Source organism: Chroicocephalus ridibundus, chromosome 20 (genome assembly GCF_963924245.1).
Source record: "Chroicocephalus ridibundus chromosome 20, bChrRid1.1, whole genome shotgun sequence".
NCBI classification, from domain to species: Eukaryota; Metazoa; Chordata; class Aves; order Charadriiformes; family Laridae; genus Chroicocephalus; species Chroicocephalus ridibundus.
In genome coordinates, this window is record NC_086303.1 from 7,650,119 (window position 1) to 7,673,760 (window position 23,642).

At 34.2% G+C, this 23,642-nt stretch overlaps 1 protein-coding gene across 1 annotated transcript in view; it reads left to right on the top strand.

Annotated features, from left to right (window-relative positions):
- SYCP1 (synaptonemal complex protein 1) overlaps nucleotides 1–23,642 on the top strand; it is a 34,694-nt gene that overhangs the window by 10,868 nt on the left and 184 nt on the right. The window contains exons 11-29 of the mRNA XM_063356300.1: nucleotides 9,317–9,411; nucleotides 9,545–9,729; nucleotides 9,884–9,951; nucleotides 11,109–11,170; nucleotides 13,359–13,462; nucleotides 13,956–14,073; nucleotides 14,317–14,387; nucleotides 15,019–15,100; nucleotides 15,685–15,747; nucleotides 16,237–16,299; nucleotides 16,972–17,034; nucleotides 18,282–18,398; nucleotides 19,018–19,128; nucleotides 20,158–20,250; nucleotides 21,174–21,248; nucleotides 21,730–21,789; nucleotides 21,932–22,111; nucleotides 23,010–23,153; nucleotides 23,501–23,587. Of these exons, the coding sequence (XP_063212370.1) occupies nucleotides 9,317–9,411; nucleotides 9,545–9,729; nucleotides 9,884–9,951; nucleotides 11,109–11,170; nucleotides 13,359–13,462; nucleotides 13,956–14,073; nucleotides 14,317–14,387; nucleotides 15,019–15,100; nucleotides 15,685–15,747; nucleotides 16,237–16,299; nucleotides 16,972–17,034; nucleotides 18,282–18,398; nucleotides 19,018–19,128; nucleotides 20,158–20,250; nucleotides 21,174–21,248; nucleotides 21,730–21,789; nucleotides 21,932–22,111; nucleotides 23,010–23,153; nucleotides 23,501–23,587 (1,841 nt within the window). The remainder of the gene's footprint in view (nucleotides 1–9,316; nucleotides 9,412–9,544; nucleotides 9,730–9,883; nucleotides 9,952–11,108; nucleotides 11,171–13,358; nucleotides 13,463–13,955; nucleotides 14,074–14,316; nucleotides 14,388–15,018; nucleotides 15,101–15,684; nucleotides 15,748–16,236; nucleotides 16,300–16,971; nucleotides 17,035–18,281; nucleotides 18,399–19,017; nucleotides 19,129–20,157; nucleotides 20,251–21,173; nucleotides 21,249–21,729; nucleotides 21,790–21,931; nucleotides 22,112–23,009; nucleotides 23,154–23,500; nucleotides 23,588–23,642) is intronic.

Sequence of the window (23,642 nt, forward strand, 5' to 3'; positions counted from 1 at the left end):
CATGGAAAAAGAAAAACCCTTTAAATTGTTCGTGCCGCCGCGCCTGAGCAGTGGCCAGGTGTCTGCGGTTAAACCCCAGGCGAGCACTCGGGCAGCGGGGCCGTGCCAGGTAAAGGGTGCTGCCGCCTCACCTGCCTCGCCTTGCGCTGCTCCGGAGCCGGGCGAGGGGTGGGAGGGCCCGTCAGGGCGGCGCGGGGAGGGAGCGGCCCTTCCAGTTGTCCCCAAGCGAAGCCCTGAGCCGCCGTCCTGGAAAGCACGTGTATGCGTGACGGCGTGTGCGGTCAACTCACTTTCCTGCGAACTATTAAGATTGGTGCTGGGGGCGAGCACTTCAAAGACTTTTACTTTTTTCTATCAAAACTGAAGAGAGTCGCCTTTTCGAGTATCTGCTATGTATTTTAACTGTACATCACCGATGATAAATACATGTTTGATGTGGGTAGCTCAGAACAGTGAGTGGGAAGTACACCACTTGGGTGCCTTCCTGGCTTTATCAGTCCCACCACATCCAGCGCGCAGTGAAAATGTTCTGTCGCTAGGGTCTGAGTTAGGTGAATTCAACAAGATGTTTTTTCATGTTGAGGGTCCTTATGTTTAGATTTCAATGTGATATTCTGACAGGAGATGTGTTACACTATTTACAAGACGAATTTCCATGACTTTTAGAATACATTGTAAAATGAAATTTTCATGATAGAACATAATCAGATATGTTTTACAAGTACTCTTAGGAATAAAGCAAAAAATAAGTATCAAATACTGGACTTGAAAAAAAAAATCATTCTGGTTAATGAGTCCTTTACCATGCAACTGTGTAGAGGCATGCAGAGGCTAGTAAGTTCTTGTCATCAAAAGCTTCCACTTTGGACACAGTGTAGTCTATAAAGCAAACTACAGAAGACCAACAGTTTGAAAATCCACTGTGAAGTAAGAAGCAAAGTTCCAAAGCCATTACCAATACCTTGGGCTTTGAAAATCATAGGTAGTTGATTTGTTAATGGAAAATTCTATTTTCACATTAGCTGTACTTTTTTTCTGGGTTTTATAATCCTTCTTTACAAATCTACCCATAAGAAACTAATTTTTAAATTTGTGCAGGGTTTTAACAAATGCCCAGATGATGATTTTAATTTGCCATTTGTAATGATGAGTACACCGAACCATGGTGAAATCACTGATTCAGGTAAGAGTAAAATAAGCATTTACCTTGCACATGCTTTTACATTTTTTCAATAAAGTCAACATTTTTCATAAGTAGTTTAACAATTTTGTAGCTATACAGTTCCACTGTTATTTTTTTAGAAATACATTGATCAAAATGTCTTCATATTTCAGATGCGATTTCACAGCAAGTAAAACTTTGCTCTGAGGTAGATGAAGAGGTCAGCTAAGTATAAACTCTACATATCTAATTTCTTAGGGCCTCTGTTCCCAGAACAGTGTCTAAACCACTATTCTAGTAGATGCTTCAGGGCTAAAGGACGTAGTCAAAGGGGAATAATAATTTTCCATCTCCTGTTTAAAGCTGAATCACTTACAGGAGGTATTTATCTATAAAACAATGAGTTTAGTGAAGTGGTTTCCCCTAGCATTTGATTCTTCTCATAGTGTCTTTACCAACATTTTTCTGTTTTAGTATAGCTCAGTAAAGCTAATTATTTTTTTTTACCAGTAGCTTCCTGTGCTTCCCAGACACAAAATGCTGTTTGCTGCAACAATGGAACATATTTCTTGCAGTCCTTCTGATGATTTTTATATCCCTGAGGACTAAACTTCTTTTAGCCCAAGCAGCTATTAAAGTACAGTTACAACTGTAATAGTATTACGATGCAGCCAAAACAAGGATGGCGTTAGGTGACATCATATCTGAAACAAACTGCAGAACTCCCCTGTGGCCTGCTGTACTATCACCTGCCTAAACCACTGAGCAAGTGCTGTTTGTACAGCGCTTTAAAGATGTTCTAAGAGCACGAGGTTTGTTGGTTTTCCTTCCTGCTTTGTGTATGAGCTAAACTGCAAAAACGTATCACAGGTAGTCTTGGACAAGATCTCTGAAGCTGCTTTTACTTAACTCAGCAGTATCTGTCAGAACAAGAGGGAAATGGTGTGAAAAACCTAATGGAAGGAATCTTGGCTCTACTGATAATTCTGGCAAAACTTTTATTGACTTTTGGTGGAGTGTGGTTATCCATATCTTTAATGGTATCTATTTAGCTATGTCACTATACCTGAAGGCAGTGGGGTGTTTTTCAGTTGTGTTTGTGTCTCTTACTTGTTCTGTAACGTCTGTTGATACATACACATACACAGTGGATACACAAAGATTTAAACTGTGGTTCCTGATCGTGTATATAAGCTTGTGTCACCATCTGTGGAAAAAAATTTACTCTTGTGATATTTCTAAGAGATAAATATGTATCTAAACCATTATTAATTAAATAACATTTGAGATTAAATTGTGGAACCTGTTTTAATAGCATGTAGAAACAATGAATGAATTGTATTCAAAACTCTACAAAGAGGCTGAGAAGATCAAGCGGTGGAAATTAACTGTAGAATCAGAACTAAAGCAGAAAGAAAGAAAACTGCAAGAAAATAGGAAGATTGTTGAAGCACAGCGTAAAGCCATTCAGGAATTGCAGGCTAGTGTTGTACAATATACACTTAATATGTAAAGATAAAGTTCTTCCTTATTTAATATGAAAATATTACTCATACAATTAAATATTAAAGAATGTTGCAGAGGTTGAAGAAATTTTGAACTGTTAATGTGATGACTTTAGAGAAGCCATTTGTCTAGATACCAGTGACCTATGGCTCTACTGTTATTAAAGGAAAAAGTTAACATTTTGTTTTTTAAAAATAGTTTTCCTCTTTTTAACAACGTGCATGCCATCTTTGTACTATTTACATGCACCTCACACTGTGGGTATGCAGAAACCTACTCAAGACCGAATAAGCTCGAATAAGCTTTCATTCTTCTGGTATGTGTGAAGTGTGCTCATGCATATTTTTGTATTCAATGCATGCAGGAAATAGAGCTCTCTGCTTTATTCCAGTTTCTTATCTTGCTGGTAGTGATAGACAGAAATACATATACATACAATTGTGATTGAATTGTATATTTTATACAAATTATTTGTCCTTTTTTGTTGTTGTTTGCATTTGCATTGGCTTTGGTAACCTGAATCATCTTTGATTGTTTGACTTTTGCCTTGATAAAATGGTTATTCTGAGAAGGGATGTGCACATGTAGTAAGTATATGTATGAATAACATACCTGTGTTTCAGTTGCTGGTAAATTATTGTTTATTATTATTATGTCTTTCAGGGAAACTGTAAATGGTCTCAGCATGTAATATCAGATAAACCAGATTTCTGTCTTTTGATGCAAAAAATTACTTTTTCATGTGAGATTTGAGAAGTGTATATTTCTAGTATATTTTTCAATAACGATGTGTTTTTGTATTTGTTCCCTATGAAATTAGTTTGAAAATGAAAAACTAAGTTTAAAACTGGAAGATGAGATATGTGAAAATAAAGATCTTTTAAAAGAGTAAGTAATACAGTAAAATACATTTTTGTGAAAATAATTAGTGCTAAGAACTGTATTGATACGTGAAGTTACATTTAGCTGTTAAATTGTAAGGGTCATCAGGCATTTACATTGTTACTACTTAGGTATTCAAAGTGCCATGCATTCCTGTGACAACATGTTACGGTATTTTTTCCTCTTTTAGAAACAGCGCTTCAAGACATCTGTGTAATCTGCTCAAGGAAACCTGTACTCACTTCACAGAGAAGTCCAACAAATGTAAATGCTATTTATATTTTTATTTATAAAAGTAAATGTAGCTTTCTCTAAATTCACGAAGGAAAAAAGCTATCATTCTGATCCAAATACATTCTCCAGTTGAGGTAAATTATAGGGGGCTCTGCATCAGAGTGAAATTGGAAGTGAAGCCATAGGTCTAATCCACATATGTTTCATAGTGCTAAATCTAGAGGTTTTCTGAAGTCAGTTTGATTGTTTGCTAAAAGATTGTAAGCCTGGAAACTATTTAGGTGTCTAAACACTGATACAGGTTTAAAGCAGTGTAAGCAACCCTGATTAGCTAGTAGCAGCCACTCCAGAGGAGGGCAGATCTCCTGAGGTCTTGTCTGTCCATTGACGTTTGTCAGTCCCATCCAGATACCCTGAATATGCGAAGACATATGAGGTAGCACTTCATGCCTGTGTCCAGGCAGTAGAATCTACTCTACTTCAGTTACTTTCCCCAGCTCTCTCTAACAAATTTCCAGAGTTGTCGTTATGCTGTTTGAAGCAGTTATAGATTCATGGGGAAAAAAGGTCCAAACTCCAAGACGCTATGAGTAACTAGCATTCTTCTCACTAAACAGGCCAAGCCAAGACACCTGGATAACTTAAGAAAGTTTAAATGCTGAGGTTTTAAAATATGTTCTTGACTTGGGATTTTATTCTATATGAAATTGAACACCCGTGTATAGATGTACTGTACTTCTTTGATAACCTTGTTTCTACTGTTCTATTCTAGAATTGTTTTCTTAGGGAAAAATAATACCAATTACAAAAACGAAAGGAAAAAAATATAAAAAGATGGAGATGGAATATTGTTACAATTCTATTATGACAGTTCTGTGATCATGGGTATCTCTGATGATGGGAAGAAATTCAGTGCTAAACCTTATACTAAAGTTTTTAAAAACCTAACATTTTTGATATGTTAATATTCAACAACATTAATACTGTCAAAATTAATATAGTTCTAAAAATTGATCCAGAATTACACTATTCACAGAAAAACTGAGATTAGGAAGGAATTTGAAAAGCTGAGCTTGCTTGATGTTTCAATGGAGTATACTTTTTCTCCAGATTATATAACTTTTGTCACCTGTTTTATAATGGGTTTTTTTAAATAAGAAAAGAGCCTATAATTCCTTTTTAAATTCATTATGCTGTTTAAGCATAGTGGCTTGGACAGCTGGTGTTCTTTTTCAAAAGGAAAACTTTATGGTACATTCTTACTTTGATAGATGAACATGAAAGAGAAGAGACAAGACAACTATATGTGGAACTTAATAACAATGTTGAAGTAAGTGATGTAGCTTGTTAATAGGCTCAAATGTGATCTGAATTACATGGATATGTTGAGATATCTGAGTTATGTGCGTATGTTGAGATACTATTTGTACAAAGAATGTTCTCTGATAAAGTGATTAGAACTGTCGTGTGATGCAGGAAGTCAGGTTTTCAGTCCCTTTTCAAGAACTATTTTTGCATTGTATAGGGCAGATTCATTGGATAAAATGCAGCAGTGTTTGGGATGTAGATCCATATGATCTGTGTGATATGTATGATCTGCTTAGTGTGAGGTGACTGCCATAACTTCTGTCTTTTTGTACTGTGTTTCACTTAACTGGTCATTTCATGGAATGTCTGAGGTTGGAAAACATCCTCTGAAGAACATCTGGAGAACTTCCCCTGCTAAAAGCAAGGTCCAGTAGAGCTGGTTCAGCCAGGTTTTGGGGTCAGGTATATTAGGGTTATTCTATTAGATAATTTTATTTAATGTAAAGTGCAATGTAAAATAAAGATGAACAAAGAAAATTAATTTCAGTTTTGAGTGTGACACAACAACAAAAGTCATTATGGGATCTTGTGATTTTGTGTGCAATAAGAACCATAAGGTGTGAATATTCCGTGACTTAAAGAGGGTTTTTACCTTTTTAATTTGCAAAAGAAGTGCAGTCTGGCCAAAGAAATTAATTATTCATATTTTTGTTATTAATTATTCCAGTGTGGAAGATAAGACCCCTGTATATTTATAATAGAGAAATGCAAGGCATCACTGTTTTGGGAGTGATGAACTTGATGTTAAGCAGACTCAGAGAGTACACGGTGTAATGGCTGAATATTAATTATAGGTTGTGGTAGCAACCAAGAAAATCACAACTGCTTCTCCGTTGTGTTAGGCATCTACAAACATGGACCAGTAAAAATATTTCATCCTTGAAATTGTTTAGATCTTGAGTATAGAAGTTCTTAAACTTCCGACTTTGAATAATTACAACATTCTCTTAACAACAAACCGTAAACATAATTCTTCATTACTTAGTTTTATATGAATGTATATATTGAATTTTATTTTTAGAGAATGATAATTGCGTTTGAAGAGCTTCGTGTGCAAGCAGAGAACACCAGATTGGAAATGTGTTTCAAATGTGAGAATTCTGTTTATTGTGTTTATGCTGCAGGCTTAACCATTTTGTACTTCATAGATTTTATTGCATGCATTCAGGCCAGAAAGATACAAAATGCTGGAATGGTGAACTGTAACACTGTGACAGACACTCTTTTATTCATGCTGTCTGCTATTAAATGCCTGGGCCCTTTTATTGTTTTTCCACTGTGTCAGATTTTGAACTTTGTTTTTCAAATAGTCACTCAAAGTCAAAGTTTTGTCTGTGAAGTACAGTCTAGCAATCACTACTTACTTTATGTAGTTGGTTTATTTAAATGATAATGCACTAGTCTACACCTACAGAAATTTTAATTTCATTTGCTTTATTTATTCTACTGTGTGCCTATTTCATTTTTACATGTGTATTTTTGTTAGTTTCTTGAACTATTAAGTAATACATGGAATAATGGACTCATTCTGTGGAAAGCTGGTGCAAAAATAATTTGTCTGATTAGAAAATAATTTCAAATACGACCTTAACAATTGCTCTTTAGGAAATAAATTGTACAGCTGTACAATTATAAGCAATCTTAAACTGGAAATTTTATTTAACTTGGAGTATATTTTAGCTAGTGTATTAACTATGCATGTTACTATATCTCAAAAGTAAAAGAAGAAGCAGAAAAAGTGGACAAGTTTGAAAAAGAATACAAACTGGAAGTCAGTATGAAGGAAAAGCAGGTTTGCTCAATTTTACAGTCTAATATCTACAGCTTTATTTTTGAAACAAATCTTGCAGTTCCTTTAATATTCGAACTCTGTTTTGTGACTTACTGATACATCAAATGAAAACAATTACTTTAAAAGTGCTTGGTTGTTTGTATATTTGTATATACATATACAAATACATATACTATTACATAGTATGCATATACATAATACATATAATATTTGTGTTTTGGAAGGATGGAAATTAATATTGCAAATGACCTTTTGATGGTATGTTTCTTCTGTATTATTTATTTTGAATAAAATGTGAATTAGGCTGCTGTATCATAACAGGGGACATCTTAGTGACAGGATTTAAAAGCACCACGTAAACACTGACTAATCTTTCTGTTCTCTATACATACGCTTGCCTTTATAAAAAGTGGCTTGTGCAGAAGCATAAAATTAGAAAAGCAGTCATCACTCTTCATAGTTAAGAAAGGTATAGTTCATATCTGGTAAGAGGGAACTTTGAAGAAGGATTAAAATGCATATCAGAGCACAGGCTGGTAAGAGAGTTTGGGAAACTGAGATCAGAGTAGGTTTTTTGTAGTGATGTGATGAGGTAGCCATGATGGAAGACTGATTAAGTTGAAGAAATTAATTGTGGTAAGAGTTTTCAGTTTGGAGGCAGGAGTCTGAGAAGCAGAGCATCTGTCTGTATCTGGGAAGGTCAAGAGTTGGTGGTTTTTCTGAGGATGGATATGACATTACAAAGGGGCAAGGAGTGTTTCTGGTCATCAGTAAAAAGGAGAAAAATAACAGCTGGAGCCACATTTAAGTCAGATTCTGCTAACTTTAGGGATGTTACAGTATCTTCAGTCTGTTGGAATTCAATGCTTTGATTTTGAACTGAAGAGCTTTTTCATCCAGGGTAGTATGAGTTGATCAGTATTTGTCTTAAGACTGACCACCTTATTTAACTTGAGTGACAGCAGTATGTATGCTAATCATACACAATGCACAAATGAAAATGAGAATCTGTCCTGTTTTTCTACATTTCATTATGATATTATTTTAATTTTGTTAGATTTCAGTTCTTACCATACAGAGTGATGAAAAAGATGATATAATAAGGGACATCAAGACTCAGCTGCAGGAATCAAAAAATAAGATTGCTGACTTAGTGGAAGCAAAAAGTAAGAGTTCTCTCTGCTGTCTTAAAATGTAATTGGTTATAGAAGTATAGGAAACAGGATCATGGTAATTTTACCCTGTTACTAGTCAGCAGCAGAATTTTGGGCCTTGTGGGCCATATTTTCTTGTGGAAGAGAAGCTGCTGATGTGGGATCCGGACTGGTACAGTAATCTGCATATGTATAAAATCTAGGCCCTTATTTCATAACAGAGGTTTTCCCTTTAGGCTTAGGCTACACTCTGTTTTTGTATTGACGTTAACAGCTTCATTGCGAAGGACTTTTCTTTCCTCTAGTGTGAACTAATAAACTCTAGTGTGAACATGTTATACTACTGTAAAGGTGCCATATACCGTGTCGTTCCTTTTCTGTAACTGAAGTTTTACCAGGACACTGTATAGCCCTGTCTCTGTTCTGGAGATTTTTCCCATTTCAGTTGGACTCATGTAGTAAACATGGCACTACAACAGATAAGTGTTTTTCCTGGTTACTGGATTGATCTGTTTCAAATCAAGTTAGTGAAAGGTCTTCAAGGTATAATATTTGTTCAGAAGTCCCTAAATAGCAGCCTTGTTCTGTGTTCAGCAAGACTTATTTTCATGTCTTTGCCAAATAACCCTCCAAAATGTTACTGCTTTTAAATGGAATCTAGTTGCAAATAGGCAAAGGATTGTCTGGGGTTGGAAGTATAACTAGTTTTGAAGGGTTCTTTTTTAAGGGTGAGTCAAGCAGTGAGAGTTTTTGAAGACTGCAAGGGGAAAATACATTGCTTGAATTTTGCAAACTTACAGTCAGGTGCCACTGTAACTTACTTTTCAGAACTTGATTTTCAGTATTTGTAAGCCATCTATATACCAAAATATTTTTAGTATATTATGCAAGTACCTTTGTTCTTTAGAACTGATGCAATTTTCAGCCTCCCCTTCCCTGGGGAGTTGGGGGGAAGGCGTTAGTATTGTTTTTATGCCAGATACATATAAGTGGCTGCATTTTGTTAAATTTTATAAATATATGTAACTTTACATTTTGCTTACTGTTGCTTAATAAGTTGAGTAATCATCTTGGAGGTTTTTTGCTTAACAATGACATGAATACATCGTGTAACTTGATTAAAGTGTAGGAATGTACTTATCTGTAAAATAGAATTGCAAGCATTTTTTAGTAAATATCTTATTTTGCTTAAATGTAAGCATATATCTTCTTGCTTAGGATATGAAGGAGACATGTTAAAGGAATCCCAGATCAATCAAGAACATTTGAGGGCAGAACTGGAAGAGGCCAAAGTTTCATTGCAAAAAACAGAGGTACAGCTTGCTTAGAACTTTCCGGTGTAAATAGATTAGACTAGTAATTGCATAAGTAATTACTTATACTTTAGATATGAAACAGTTGTATCTGTTGCAAAACATGTTCAGAAATTATATCATTTTTTTGTAGGTTGCTCAAAAGAGCTTAGAAACAGAGTTGCAGACTGCAGTGAAAGCACTGGTTCAGGTCACTGGAGAAAAAGAAGCAGAGGTGGAAGAATGTAAAAAAATTAAGGCTTTGCACGAATCCCTGAGAGAGGAGTTTGAGACTTCTATTTCCAATTTGGAAAGCTTGCTGCAAAAAGAGCAAAATAGGTAAATTAAACAGTTTATATTCAAACAATGATCTTGCAGGTAAAATACCAGATTACTGAGCTACCGGGAATAAAACCTAAACTTCATATGTGATTTGGTGTAATTACATTTTTGTAATCTCTAATAACTTTTTTTTTCAATTTTATTTTCTTAGATTGGAGAAATGTGAAAATGAGTCAAAGCTACTTACCTTGGAGCTCGGAAATAAGACTGCTGAACTGGGTAAGATTTGTAGAAAGAAAGAAAATGAGCTATGTAGCATTTCTCTTCTGTTTCCTAAAAATAGACCATCCCTATTTCTTGGAAAAATGGTTTAGAGTACCCTGTACCTGTCAGGAATGTTTACATTTATTTTTACTCATCTGACTTCCTTCTTTTTGGTAGTTGTTGTAGCTGTCATCAGTCAAAGAGCAGTGCCGTGCAGACCTCCAATAGCAAGACCATATATGTATGGATTCTCCTGGAAGTCATTTTGGTTTCTCTGCACACTTTCACTTAAACTGATAGCACTGCAGACCTGTTTGAGAGGTAGCGTTAGGCTGCTGAACAGTAGTTTCCTGGAATGACTTCTGCACCTTGTAGCAGAGACAAAACACTTGGATTAAGTTTTCCTGCAGACCACACTCCCCATGTTGGATGTAGAATCACACTGCAGTAGTTAGCTTTAAATATTGCTTTGATATCCTGTGATTTATAGATATGCGCTTCTTAGCCCCCAGAGTAAGAGATCTATCTTTAGCACCGTTTTGCCAGTGTGCAGTGTATGTCTCTAGTCCTGATACGATAAATGAGAAATATAGTTTGGTGTCCTTGTATGTATTGAGGGCATCTAAAGATAAGTGTTCAAAAATTAACTGCTAATGCTTGTCTAAAACAAGATGAGATGTGATCTGCGAGAATTCCAGAGCAAAAATGAATTTGTATCCAGTACTTGCAAAAAAACCCAGTAATGTGAATGTGCACATAGAAAACATTTTCAAGTTACTAATAAGTGGTTTCCTTTTTCAGGATATCCATGTGAATATTTAGCAGTCTGTCTTTTTTTCTAGAAAATGCAGGTGCCTCAATACTTGGAGACTGTAAACATTCTTACAGTCCACAGTTTATTTGAAGCCACGATTGTGGAAAGCATAATATGCTCTGAATTCTATTTAAGATGAATTATTAGTTTCTCTTCAGATATATATTTGCTAATGTCTTTCTGAATCATTTTTTTCAACTCTACGTTTAGGTTAAGTCATAATTTAGGTTATAATTTAGCTTTACATTTTCTGAAAGTTTTGAAAATTGGGTACTGCAAAGGGATAAATGCTTCATAGTGCCTGCTAAATATGTAAAATTATTTCTGTTCAATTAATTTTACATTACATGTGCTGTAGAAGAGATGACTAAACTCAAATGTGACAAAGAAATGCAACTTGAAGAGCTGTCAGAAACACTGGTAAATTTTCATTCTATTAGTCTCATGACATTTACTTTTCATATGAAGTATCTCTTGCTTTTTAAGTATCTTAAGTGCCACATATAAACACTGTCTAATCTGCCTTAATGTTGCTACTAAACTTTCTTACCTGTCTTTTAGACTATTTCAGTGTTTTCTTTGAAGAACTTGGTTATTTCCACTGTTTTTCTTGTTTTGTTCTGCTTTGTTTTGGTTTTCCTTGTCAATACTTCTGGTCATTTCTTTCTTCATTCACAGCTATTCAAATGCTACTCCCTCTGGACATAAAGATTTCACATTTTTAGATATGTCTAGTACTGATCCTTTCCTCATTCTGAACCTTTCTGAAAAATACTTTTTTTTTGGTAATGAACATTAGCTCAAACCTTGTGAGCACCATGCATATGACATTTAAGGCTGAGGGATCAACTAACTTTCGACAGCAAAGATAATTCATCGAGTGGATAGCTTTCTTTGTAATAATCTTCTAAAAATTAAGCATTGTAAATTACAGGCTTACCTCATTTTGGTGTTTAAAGGATAACCAATCTTCTGGCACCACCCAGAAGAGGCAGTGGAATTTGTGAAAAGGTTATGTGTGACAAATTGAGAAAACTGATAAGCAATCTCATAGGTTTAATAGGTTTGTTTCTTCACAAATCTGTTGTGATTATTTTGTTGTTTGTGGGGTGTTAGTTATGGAGATGTCCTCCGCACTGCAGCGTTTAGTATCTAGAAAGCATTGTGTACTGTGTTGATGCATGTCTCTTTTCAGAGAAAACATTTAAGAGCCTGCAGAAAGGTCTTTTGGGTTACAACACTCTGTTGCATCTATTCCCATTATGCTGGGCGTTCTGTTCTCTACTTATAGGGAAGTTTCCTGACGTAATTAGCTCTGGTATCTGTGAACCCTACAGAACTGTGACAAAGGCCTGTTCTCTGTTACAGAAGTCTAGGCTATATGAAGTGCACATTTGATAAGGATTATTTTAGTTATGATATTATATTTACAAGTCTAACAAGAAACTGCATCAGCTAAAGTAAGATAGTGTGAAACCAGGTCTGCATTTTACCATGTATGTTTGTTCCTTATATACTGTGCATTATATTTTTCTAAACTGAGTTTCACTGATCTTAAACAGAGAAAAGTTGAAGGACTTCTAGTGAAGAAGAAAGATCTTGAGGCTACTGTAGAAAATTTGCATGAAAGAGAAAAAGAAACAAAAAATGTTCTCCAAATCAGAGAGGTCTGAATAAAGGGTGATAGTAACATGTTTTTATAAATAGTTAAGTTACATATTATCAGTTATATATAAGAACATAAGAAATATTGCATAGTCACACCAGTGCTCCACCCAATGCGCTGCTCTGCTTGTGATAATGACAGCAGAAGGTACTGTGTAGTAGAGGATCCTGACTATTATCTCTGGTCCATACCCCTTACATTCCTGCAGTAGCTATATTAAAGATGTTTGAGGACACACCCCTGTCAGTTGCCTTTCCTATCAGTTTATGGACTTGTTCATGTTCACTTGTCTCATCTGTTTTTGGACCTCTTCAGACTATTTGCCTCCATAGCCTTCTGTGATTAGAAATTCCAGAAGTTCATTATGTGTTGTCCTTAAAAACTAATCTCACTCGCTCTCCCTCCTTCTCTCCCTCATCTCCCCCACTCCCTCAACTGCCTGCCAGTGCCTGTGGTATCAGTGTATCACCAATTGTTTGGAGGAAACAGTATTCAAAGCATTTATATATTTTAAAATATATTACATTACAAGGCTTATCTTGTAATGGCAGCAAATTTGAGGGAGGAATTTTGCTTTGTGTTTTGGATGCATCTAAAACACATGCTTATTCTATCACGTAATATTGGGATTTTGTGATTTTTTTTTTTAAATTTTGTTTAATTTATATTATTTCTTAATCTGTAGTGTAATTTTGTCAGTAATTTTGAAGACAGGTTAATTAGACTTACAATAGGGAATGCATTCAGCATTCGTATCAGGGTTCGATATTTCACACTACTTTCATATCAAAATAGAGATGTAAAGATACAGTCTGGCTAATTTATGGCATGTATGTAGTTTTGTTTCATCTTAAAGCTTTGTGTTGTCAGTTCATTTATGATAGATTTCATGACTTGTATTTTATATATGTGTACTCAAAACACTTTCTTTTTCTTCTGCAGAAAGAAATCCATGATTTGAAAGTACAGCTGACTAGTACAGCTGAAAAGGAACAAAATTATTTAAAACAGCTTATGACACTGAATACAGATCTTGAACGAGAGGCGTATGATCATTTTTGAAAATATAGTATTTAATTTTTTGTGTGCTACATAAAAGATATGTTAGTATACAATGAAATGATCTATGATTGTTTTCTAATGGAATTTTTGAACCTATGCACACAGTCTGATATCTGTTACATACTTATATTTATAAATGGCATTTTCTGTATTTATTTGTGTTCCACATCTCTGTGACTTAGTTGGGTTAACATGAAGAAAAAGTTTCTGAATTCATTGTTAACCCTGCTTTGAGCTGGATATTGAACTACATCATCTTCAACAACCATTATATTTATATAAATGTTGTCTCTAATTTTCTTTCCTTCTCCTGTCGCCTTTTTGCATCCCTGTAACTTTGCTGCAAAGCTTAAATTTCTAGACACAGGCCTGGACTTTTTTCAGCGTGAAGTAACATTTTGTAACAGATAAATTTAACTTAAAAGGAAAGTTCAGAATACATGTTCTCATTTCTCTTGACCATTTGTTTTAAATTAGGCTAAAGAATGAACAACTTACAGTGTCTATCAATAAGCTTTTATTAGAAAAAGAACAAATAACACAAGAGAAAAGTGGTATGGCTGCAGAACTCAAGAAACTGCAAGAAAGTCATGAGGTAAGTTTTAAACTTCCAGCTATTTTTAAAGGACAACATTCAATTTAAAATATAAATCATGTGGTAAACTTCAACGTGACATGGTTCGGTAGAGTATCTGTACTACTTTTTGTGTTTAAAATACAAAGGAAGTGCAGTTACCCTTGTCAGTATGGTAGGTCAAGATACTGCTTAAGAATCTTTGAATTTTTTAAGATGTTACTTTGAATTTTATTCATTTTACTTTCATGGGTCTTTATTTAGGATAGTAGAAAAAAAGAAGAAAATACAAAGCAGTTAGTTGAAAACCTGGAAGAAGCAAATGGCCAGCTAAGGCAAGTAAAAAGAAATGTATAATATTATTAAAGGAAGTTAGTCTAAATGTTGTGATCATACACTGCTTTCTCTGATCTTTAGATTAATGCTTTTTTTAGGTTATATAGCTAAACAGAAACAATTTAGTATTGATGTTAGCCATGTAGAAGTTTCTACAAATTAGCAGTGTACCTATTGCTACAGGAACAATTTTTGCCATAGCTTCGTGTTACATAAAGAGAGCTGTCCTTTCCTGCATTAACATCTTAGGTGTGAAGGAAATGAAAATAGAAGTTAAGGGTATGGATTAAACGTGAAAACGTGAAACTGGTTAAATGTTACTCTCTGAAGTAATCTCTGTACCACCAACCCAATAGACAGGCAGCCTTCCATGTTTCATAGATGCATTACAATATTACAGATTAGAATATATTTTACTCGGGTAAGGGGAACATCTTTCTGTACTTTCAAAAAGTATGTACAGATCGAACATTAAATAGCAGTCACTTTGCATCGTTTTAAGAAAATTTTTGTTGAACAGCTTGTGAAGTTCTCATCAACATTAGCAGCTCTTTATAGAAAATAAAGTAGTGAAAAGGAGTTAAAGTTATTAAGTAAATATTTACTAATACTTGTTAATTTGGCATTTAGAAATGAACTGGAGTCCTTGAAGGAGAAGATGGCAAAGAAAGGTGAAGAGATTAAAAGTAAACTGGATGAAAGAGAAGAAAATGTATGCTGTGTCATCTGCTTTATCATGAAAATATGTAATCTCTTACAGAGGCTTTCTTTCAGTGCTGCTACCCATTGAGTCAACATATGTACACATGCTGAGCCCTTTTATTTTAAAAGATAAGGACCTTCTGTGGGTTGTTTACTCTTTACATGGAGGCTTAAAAGTCCATATTTGTTAGATTTCAGGCAAACAGAGAACCCCATTTATTTATTTCTGTTATACCCATTTAGTGATGGATGGGGTATGGATTAGCTTTCAATATGTAATATGAGTTTTAGTAATACGTTCAAATATTTTTACTTTAATACTGTAGTTTCAAAGCACGCCTTTTTTTTAAATCATAATGGATTTCAAAATTTTATTGTAAAAGTCAAAGAAAATACTCAGGACTTGGGATGATAGCTTAGTTATTTTTTTCACAAATACAAAATAGGGAATACACTTACTTGTCAATCTTGAGGGAACTGCTTTGTAATTGCAATGCAGTAATTAATAGCAATTCTGCCATTACGCCTTTTTCTTCTTCAGGAGAGTATAAAAATGCTATAGTATTATGACTAGATTTACAATTATAATTCCAGGCTAAGAGTATTGAAAATGAAATTTCAAGGAAGGAAAAGCAGCTGAAGATTCTAGAAAATAAGGTATGAAAATTCATTTTTTTTCACGAACTGTAGAGAACTTAATACAAGATTATTTTTTAAATTACAAAGTTATTTCCCTTTCCCTTTCCCTTTCCCTTTCCCTTTCCCTTTCCCTTTCCCTTTCCCTTTCCCTTTCCCTTTCCCTTTCCCTTTCCCTTTCCCTTTCCCTTTCCCTTTCCCTTTCCCTTTCCCTTTCCCTTTCCCTTTCCCTTTCCCTTTCCCTTTCCCCTACAACCACTGAGAAACCGATTCACTGCTATGATGATATTCACTACTGTTGATGACATTGGGCCAGCAAAATTCTTGTAGTACTTTATAGTTAAAACTCCAATCATTGTAACACATTAGTGTGTATTAGTGTGTATTTCAGTTGCATTGAAATTGATAAGACTTGTGCAAATGCATGTTTAAGAACCTTGACAGTAATCTCTAACACAGGGAGTCATTTTTTAGGAGTTTATTAATTAATGTTTGAAATATCTCTTTTAGTTGAATAATTTAAAGAAACAGGTGGAAAATAAAACCAAATGCATCGAAGAGTTGCAACAGGAGGTATGTACATTTTTAAAAAGTCACAAATGCATAAACCATGGTATTTTGTGGTAACTGTTACTTCTCAACAGTTTTTGTCTGGTGTGGTATCCTTAGATATACCTATGTAATTTATAATACTTCCTTTCTTATCCTAACTCTGAGCAAATTAAGGAGTCACTTTTGGAATTACTTGATTTGTAAACTCATCCTTACTTTTGAAAAATGCAATTACAGAAATAAAATCTTTATTAAACTTTTACTATTTTCGTTTAGTACATGGTGGTATTGATACATGTGGAGTAATGACCTGTCTCAGTTACAAATAGGACAAATTGTTAATAACCATACTGTAAAAATGTATAACTTGTATTTTTTGTCATGACATCTGCACACTTTCTGTGAGCAGCATCTTAGTTTTTCTTCCCATTCTGCACCCTTTTTCATTATTCTCTGTTGTCACCAATGAGGAGCCTTTCATAAGGTCATGAAGTAACAGTATTATTAAAGTGAGTAGTTGAGCACACTTTTGTTCGGAGAATTAATCTGGAACCTGAACTGCACAACAAAAAAAGTTACTTGCTTGCTGAAAGCTTGCATTTTTAAGATTCTGACCTACTTGATGCAGTTAAATCATTACATAATTCTGTTAACTTATTAAAGTATAGTGTTTATTTTACTTTATTTTAACAGAATAAGGCACTGAAAAAGAAAATTACTGCAGAAAGCAAGAAAACGAGCATTTATGAAGGGAAGGTAGGTTTAAAAAACTTCATGTACAAGATGAGGGTAAAGCACAAACACAATGTTTTAAGGCCTAGTGTAACTAATGATAATACATGTTAAGCACGTTCTTAATTGTTTTATGGATCTGGGATCAGATTTTACAGGAATGATCCCATAATCTTTGTAAAATACTTCCATTTTTAATCATTGGACACTGACTGGACTGTCAGGCATTTGTAAGAGATAGAAATTACAACTCAAGGAATTATGTTCCTAATCAGTCCCTTTTTTGGTTGATAGTGTACTGAACGTTATTCACTACTGCCACCCCATTGAAATAGAATTAAAAGTGATTAAAAGAAACACATGTATTATTCACTTTAGGCTGTTCTTTTACTGTGTTCTGCAACGGTTAAGTACCTGATTAGAACATTGTGTCCAGTTTTGGGTACCACACTTCAAGCAAGATGTAGACTGTTCTGAGGGTATTCTTATGATAAACTTAAAGGGAAAAATTATAATCAAAGTGCACGCTTGGGAGGAAAACATACCATAAAACAGTTAAAATCTTAAATAAGGGAGGGAATAAAATTTCCGTCTGTTTATTGGTTGGTTTTTTTTCCAAAGAATTCATAGCATCTAGGGTTACTGCTTAGGAATAGACTCTTCCTGTTTGTTTCATACCAAATTCTCATTAGTATTAGCAGCTCAAAGTAATTAATCTTTTTTGGAACTAAATAAAATTCTGAAAATAAACTATTTCTAGATAAACTGTTTCTCCACTTCTTAACTGAAGGAAAAAAAAAGATTTAATTATAAACATAATACAGTCATACATTCATAGTGCTAAGTCTTAGGAGACTATCAATTATGCTTCATTTTCCTACCTTGTATTCCATGCCAGCGATACTAGAGTCTTTTGTGCAAAAGGCAGAATAGTGTCAGATTGCTAATGGTTTGTTCCCTTACATTGGAATGATTCTTTGTGATTGACTAGCCTCTAGCTTTAGGACTGTTTTATCGACTCGTGTGCACAAAACTGTTACAGGCTGTCTTTCCCATGGTGGTGTTGCCATTGTTTCTATTAGTATTTTCTAATCCACTTCAGGCCAAAGTTCAACTCTTTATGAAAAAAGCTGAACGTTAAATAGGAAATAGTTTAGTCATACACCTGAAAAGTAACAGAGTGTTTCTGTTCGAAAATGAGAGGTAAAAAAAAAATCGTTGGTATATTTATTCCTGAACAAATAACAGCAATAATTCTGCATTCTCAAAAGGTGAATAAATTACAGTTAGAGATGGAAAATATGAACAAGCAACATAAAGAAACAGTTGACATCTATCAAAAAGACATTGAAACACAAAAAGTAAATGAAAATAAACTTATTGAAGAGGTGAGAGCTGTTAATTTTTACTGCATGTTTTATTTTTTTATGTATGATTGTTTTATGAAGCTATATTGGCCAGATTCCTTGCTCTTACATAGCCATCTTATCAACATAAATGGAACTTCTTGTGTATGCATGTGAGCAAAGCTTTAGTACCTTAGATCCTTAAGTTGACGTATTTGTATATGTCTTTAAAAATAAGAAACCAGTTAAAATTCTTTTTGTCAAAATAGCGTTCACAGAAATTCTATTCTTGGTATAAATATAGCATAAGCAAATTAGATTATAACTTTTCCCGTATTAGTATTTTCCTGCTGACACTTTTTTGATGGCAATATCACAAAATGTTAGGGCAGAGTGCTTGAAATGGCCTTGTGGTTTGAAATGACACTTGTCCACCGTGGAAGAATGGATGTACTTTTAATCTATTTTTATTTGCCCATTTTAACAATATGTGTAAAAGATGTAAGATTTGAAAACCATCTTAGAAGCAAATGAAGACTACACTAAATGTAGTCTTCATATACATTGCACCCACAGGGGTAAGAAGAAATTAAAATAAGATTTTTTAAAAAATACATTGCTGTTAATTGTTCATTAATTAAATGAAACTTGTTACTAACAGGTAGAAAAGATGAGGTTGCTTGCTGATGAAGCAACAATAACACAGAGAGAAACTGATATCCGATGTCAGCACAAGATAACTGAAATGGTGGCACTTATGGAAAAACATAAGGTAGGAGATTTTACTGATTTCTGTGATTTGTAATGTATGACACTATGCTAAGTAAAAACCTTTCAAAACCAGAATATTACGAATATTCTGGAGGTGTTCCGAGGCCAGGTTGGACAGGGCTTTGAGCAACCTGGTCCAGTGGGAGGTGTCCCTGCCCAGGGCAGGGGGGTGGGACTGGATGGTCTTTAAGGTCCCTTCCAACCCAAACCATTCTGTGATTCTATGAATTAGAAAGTGAAACTTGATAATAAAGACCTGAGTCTAGGAAAATTAACTTGAACACATGCCTGACTTTTCATCACCTAAAACTAAATTAATCTTAATATTTTTTGAAAACATGCCTACTGGCAGATAAATTCCATTTATCTAAATTTGTAGGAATGATAACATGATGTGAACTAGTAGCATCTTGGAATGCCCAGTAATGCTTTAGGTAAGACACAGTGGCGGTGTTGGCCTTTTGAAATTGTCCCGCAGACTGCATCTATTCAAGATGTTACATTTGGATGCTGAATAAAGGAGTATATAGGTTTGTGCTTTGCAGGATTTTTTTTTATTTATTTTTTTTATATTCAGCCTTCCTTTGATATTGTCCTGTTCCTTGATACCATACTGTTCTTCAGTATCAGTTTGGGCCTCTTTTTATGAGGAGATTGCTTAGTGACCTTTAGCAGTTTAACTTAACATTTTAATTTACATTTCTTATTACTCTGTTTTGCAGTATATTTAGCTGATACCATTAATAAAAATAATATGGCTAGCTTTTATGTGCCGAACATGTACCACTGCCTAGAGATAAAGCATTCTCTGTCAGCCCATAAAATAATACTGCTTGTGTATTTTCTGTTTTACAGTTTCTGCTGAAGCATCAATATTTGTTCATAGTGCTTTCTAAATCTTCACAAGGGCCTTATTTGCAATAATGTTTTATTGTTTTGTAATGTTTTAAGATTAGGTAGATCTATAATTGTAACATTTAGTCAAATGTTTTGAGTTTGTTGGCTTTTTCTGTTTTGTTTTGAAACACAGCATGAATATGATAAAATGGTTGAAGAAAAAGATACGGAGTTAAAACTTTATAAAATAAAAGAGCAAGAGCAGTTATCATCAAAAAGATCATTGGTAAGGTATACTCTTCAGCACCAAATAATTAAATGGAACGGCTGCTGTCCTTAGGGTGTAATATAACTATAAATATCGTATTAGACTTCTTCCTATTTAATCCTTGGGGTGGTTAAGTGTCTGCTTTAGTGGGACTGAAGAGCAAAGATCAACCCACTAACTTCTGTTTACTGTTATTTTCTTACAGATTCTATTATGTGCATTAAAAAAACCCAGATGCTTCTGAAAATAAATTGGAGTAGCTGTGCTTTTCTGTTTACTTTTCCTGATAGTGCATCATGCTCCAACCTCCCTGTGTGAATAAGAAACTTATGTATTAAATAGTTGGATTCCACTCCACACCTCCTACCCCCCTGTTCTTGCAAGGGTTTTAAGTTCTTACCTTGAACAGTTCTGGTCAAGTACTTGTTTCTTAGTAGTATTTCAACTCTTTTTCAAACAAACAAAAACAAAACTTCCAAGTCTAGAGTTGCATTTCTGGGAAGCTTAGCTTTGAGAAATGTTCTGAGAGCCAACATCCCTTCAAGGCTTTCACGAAAGTGTAGTTCTACAGCATCTACTTAAAACGCAGTATTTTTCTGACATTTCCTTTTACAGAATATTTCTTCACAGGGTTTTTTTTCAGTTAGATTTTTTTTTAATAGAAGGTGATGTGACTCAAGTCTATGTGTTTGTTGTGGTTTTTTTTTTAATTTGGTAACTGCTTCTCTGATCATCTGTTACTCTAGTGATTGAATCATTCTGAAAATGAATCGTAGATACCCCTCAGTATGCTAACTTTATGGATAAGTCAGCTCTATTGAGCAAATGGAATTTTCTTTTGTTTATAATTAATATCCCTATTAATTACTGTCTTATGTGGACCATTTTCTTTTTTCCAGGTTAAGCATAGTTAACCCTATCCTTTATCTATTTGTTTTTAGGAAAGTGAGCTGTCATGTTTGAAAAGTGAACTGTCGTCCCTTAAGGAGCAACTTAAAGCAGAAATTAAAGAGAAGGTATCTTTTTCTTTTAAGAAAATGTAGCAGTATGGGTGACTCGCTTGGCCTGGTCTTATACAGTATAATGAGGACAGCTGTGAAGTGCACTTTTGATTTTAGGTCTTGTTCTCACGTGCTGTCTTATTTCAAGAGCTTGACGCTCTCTGAAGTCATTATGTCTCATTTCTGGTGGCAGTGAGTGTTTTGCATTAAGCCTCAATTGGTAAGTATGAGGGAAGCAGGGGGACATTGAAACGCTATGAAGAACTGGCCAGGCTTGCGGGGATGATGTCAGGAAGGTAAAGCCAATATGGAGGTAAAACTGACAAGAGAAGTGAAGAGCAACAAGAAAAGCAGTATGACTAAATCTGGGTCATTATATTTGTGTGAACTTTGTAACAGTATGATTGTGGACTGTGTTCTGTAATTACACCAAGATTTTCAAGAACTAAATTAAAATAAAATATTTATTTCCTAACGCTTTTTTTTTTTTTTTTAGGAGAATCTTGCAAAAGAACCCCCCCAAAATATGGTTCCTGAAGATGAAAAGAAGCACAAGGTAGCTTTAACCTTATCCTTAATCAATTTTAGAATTTGGTAATATTTATACGTATGCAATCTGATTGAAGTTCCATGATAAATTATGTACACTCGACCAAAGACACTGAAATGCTTTTAATTTAAACCTTTTTTAATTTTAGAAAATACAAAATCATTTTTCTGAGACTCCTAAACTTCATTTAGATCTAGACTGTGCATCTATTGATGTAAAAAATAAAAAGTCTCCAAATGATATTCCTATAAAAGTCAACATGATGGAAAAGAAAAAAATGCCTCCTTCAGCATCTGCAAAAAGTCCCTTGGGTAGTCCATCATTAAAGGTTTGTAACTCATAATAGTGAATTGTTCTTGTTTTATTTTTCTGACTGTATTTCTTACTTCTCTGTAGATGCTTATTTATTTTTTGTTGTGATTTAAAAGGTAGACAGCCACAAAAAAACCCAACGTATTCCACAGCAATACTAGAAAGCAGTTTGTGTAAGGGCTCCCACTGTGTGTCATTTTTCATGCTTAGTTACTTAATTTGTTTGTTAGCATTGATAAGTGACACTTCCTGTCCTAGCGAGACAGTGAATTTAATAATGTCTCTAGAATTCTTTTACTTAGTCTTAAAATTAAAGTGTTGTCTTTAAAGGCATATTTTTCTCTATGGAACAGAAAATAGCTTGCGTAGCTGTAAAAAGTATCAACTGCTTCGTCGTAACTGTAAAACCTTACGCTTCTACCCTGTCAGAAGCTCGCATGTGATGTTTATATCTTAACAATAGAAACAACTACCATTTTTATATTATCCTTTCGAAAAAAAGATTGCATTGTTCCATTGTGTTGTTTCTGAGAAGTTTAACTTCTAGTGAAAGAACTATTTAAGTAAAAGCAATCCTGTTCTTGATCTCACTATCAGTGTCTTCCTGAAAGCTTTTTCCTGCAGTTTTGTTTGCGTTTTCTTAAATGTTGGTTAGTTTGCATGTACTGACCACAGTTCAGAACAACCTGAATTTCTGCAGATAAGCACGAAGAAGTTAGATGTACGTAGTGTGCCATAAAACTCAGTTCTTCCACAGCTTCCTGTTTATTTTCCATAGGAACAATAATTGTTCCACAGCATCTTTCTAGTGTCTTCCTGGATACTCAGTCTGTAAACTCAGTTATGAGTTTGGCTTTAGATTCTATAATTGCCACTGAATATGTAACTTTAAATGCCATCTTTTTCTTTCCCAGACATATATTATAAAGACTCCTCCAGTACATAAACTGCAAAGTGAAAACACAAATCTGCATTCCGAACAGTGCATGAGGAAAAAGCAAAAAGTGCTTCTACAGCTGGACACTCATTCAGACAGCTCTGAACACAGTGACCTCTTGGTAAGAATCAGGGAAAAAATAGTGTACTTAACAGTTCTTTATGCACACTGCTGTATCTAAGAATGTTCTGTATCCAAGACAAAATTTATATGTAATTTTTATTTCATTGGTTCTTTCTGGAATTGTATTTATATGTGTATAATTAATAACTGTATGACAAACAGTACCACTATATAAAAATATATATTAACTTTTATAATGATTTTTTACATTGTTTTTATTGAACTGTTAAGGCTTCATAGTAACATCCGAACTTTTTTTGTTATACTCTAATAAATCCTAGTGGGAAAGAAAATAATTTTTTTAAATATTGTGTAATTATGTAATTTTTTTATTTTTAATTTAAGAGCATAGTCTCAGAGGAAGAAATGTTTAAAAAATTATACAAAGATTATCCTCAAGCTTCACAATTATATGCCATGACACCAAAAAAGGTACCTTAGCTTTTCTTTAGATCAAAACGAACAGTTAATCAAACTGGTTATAGAA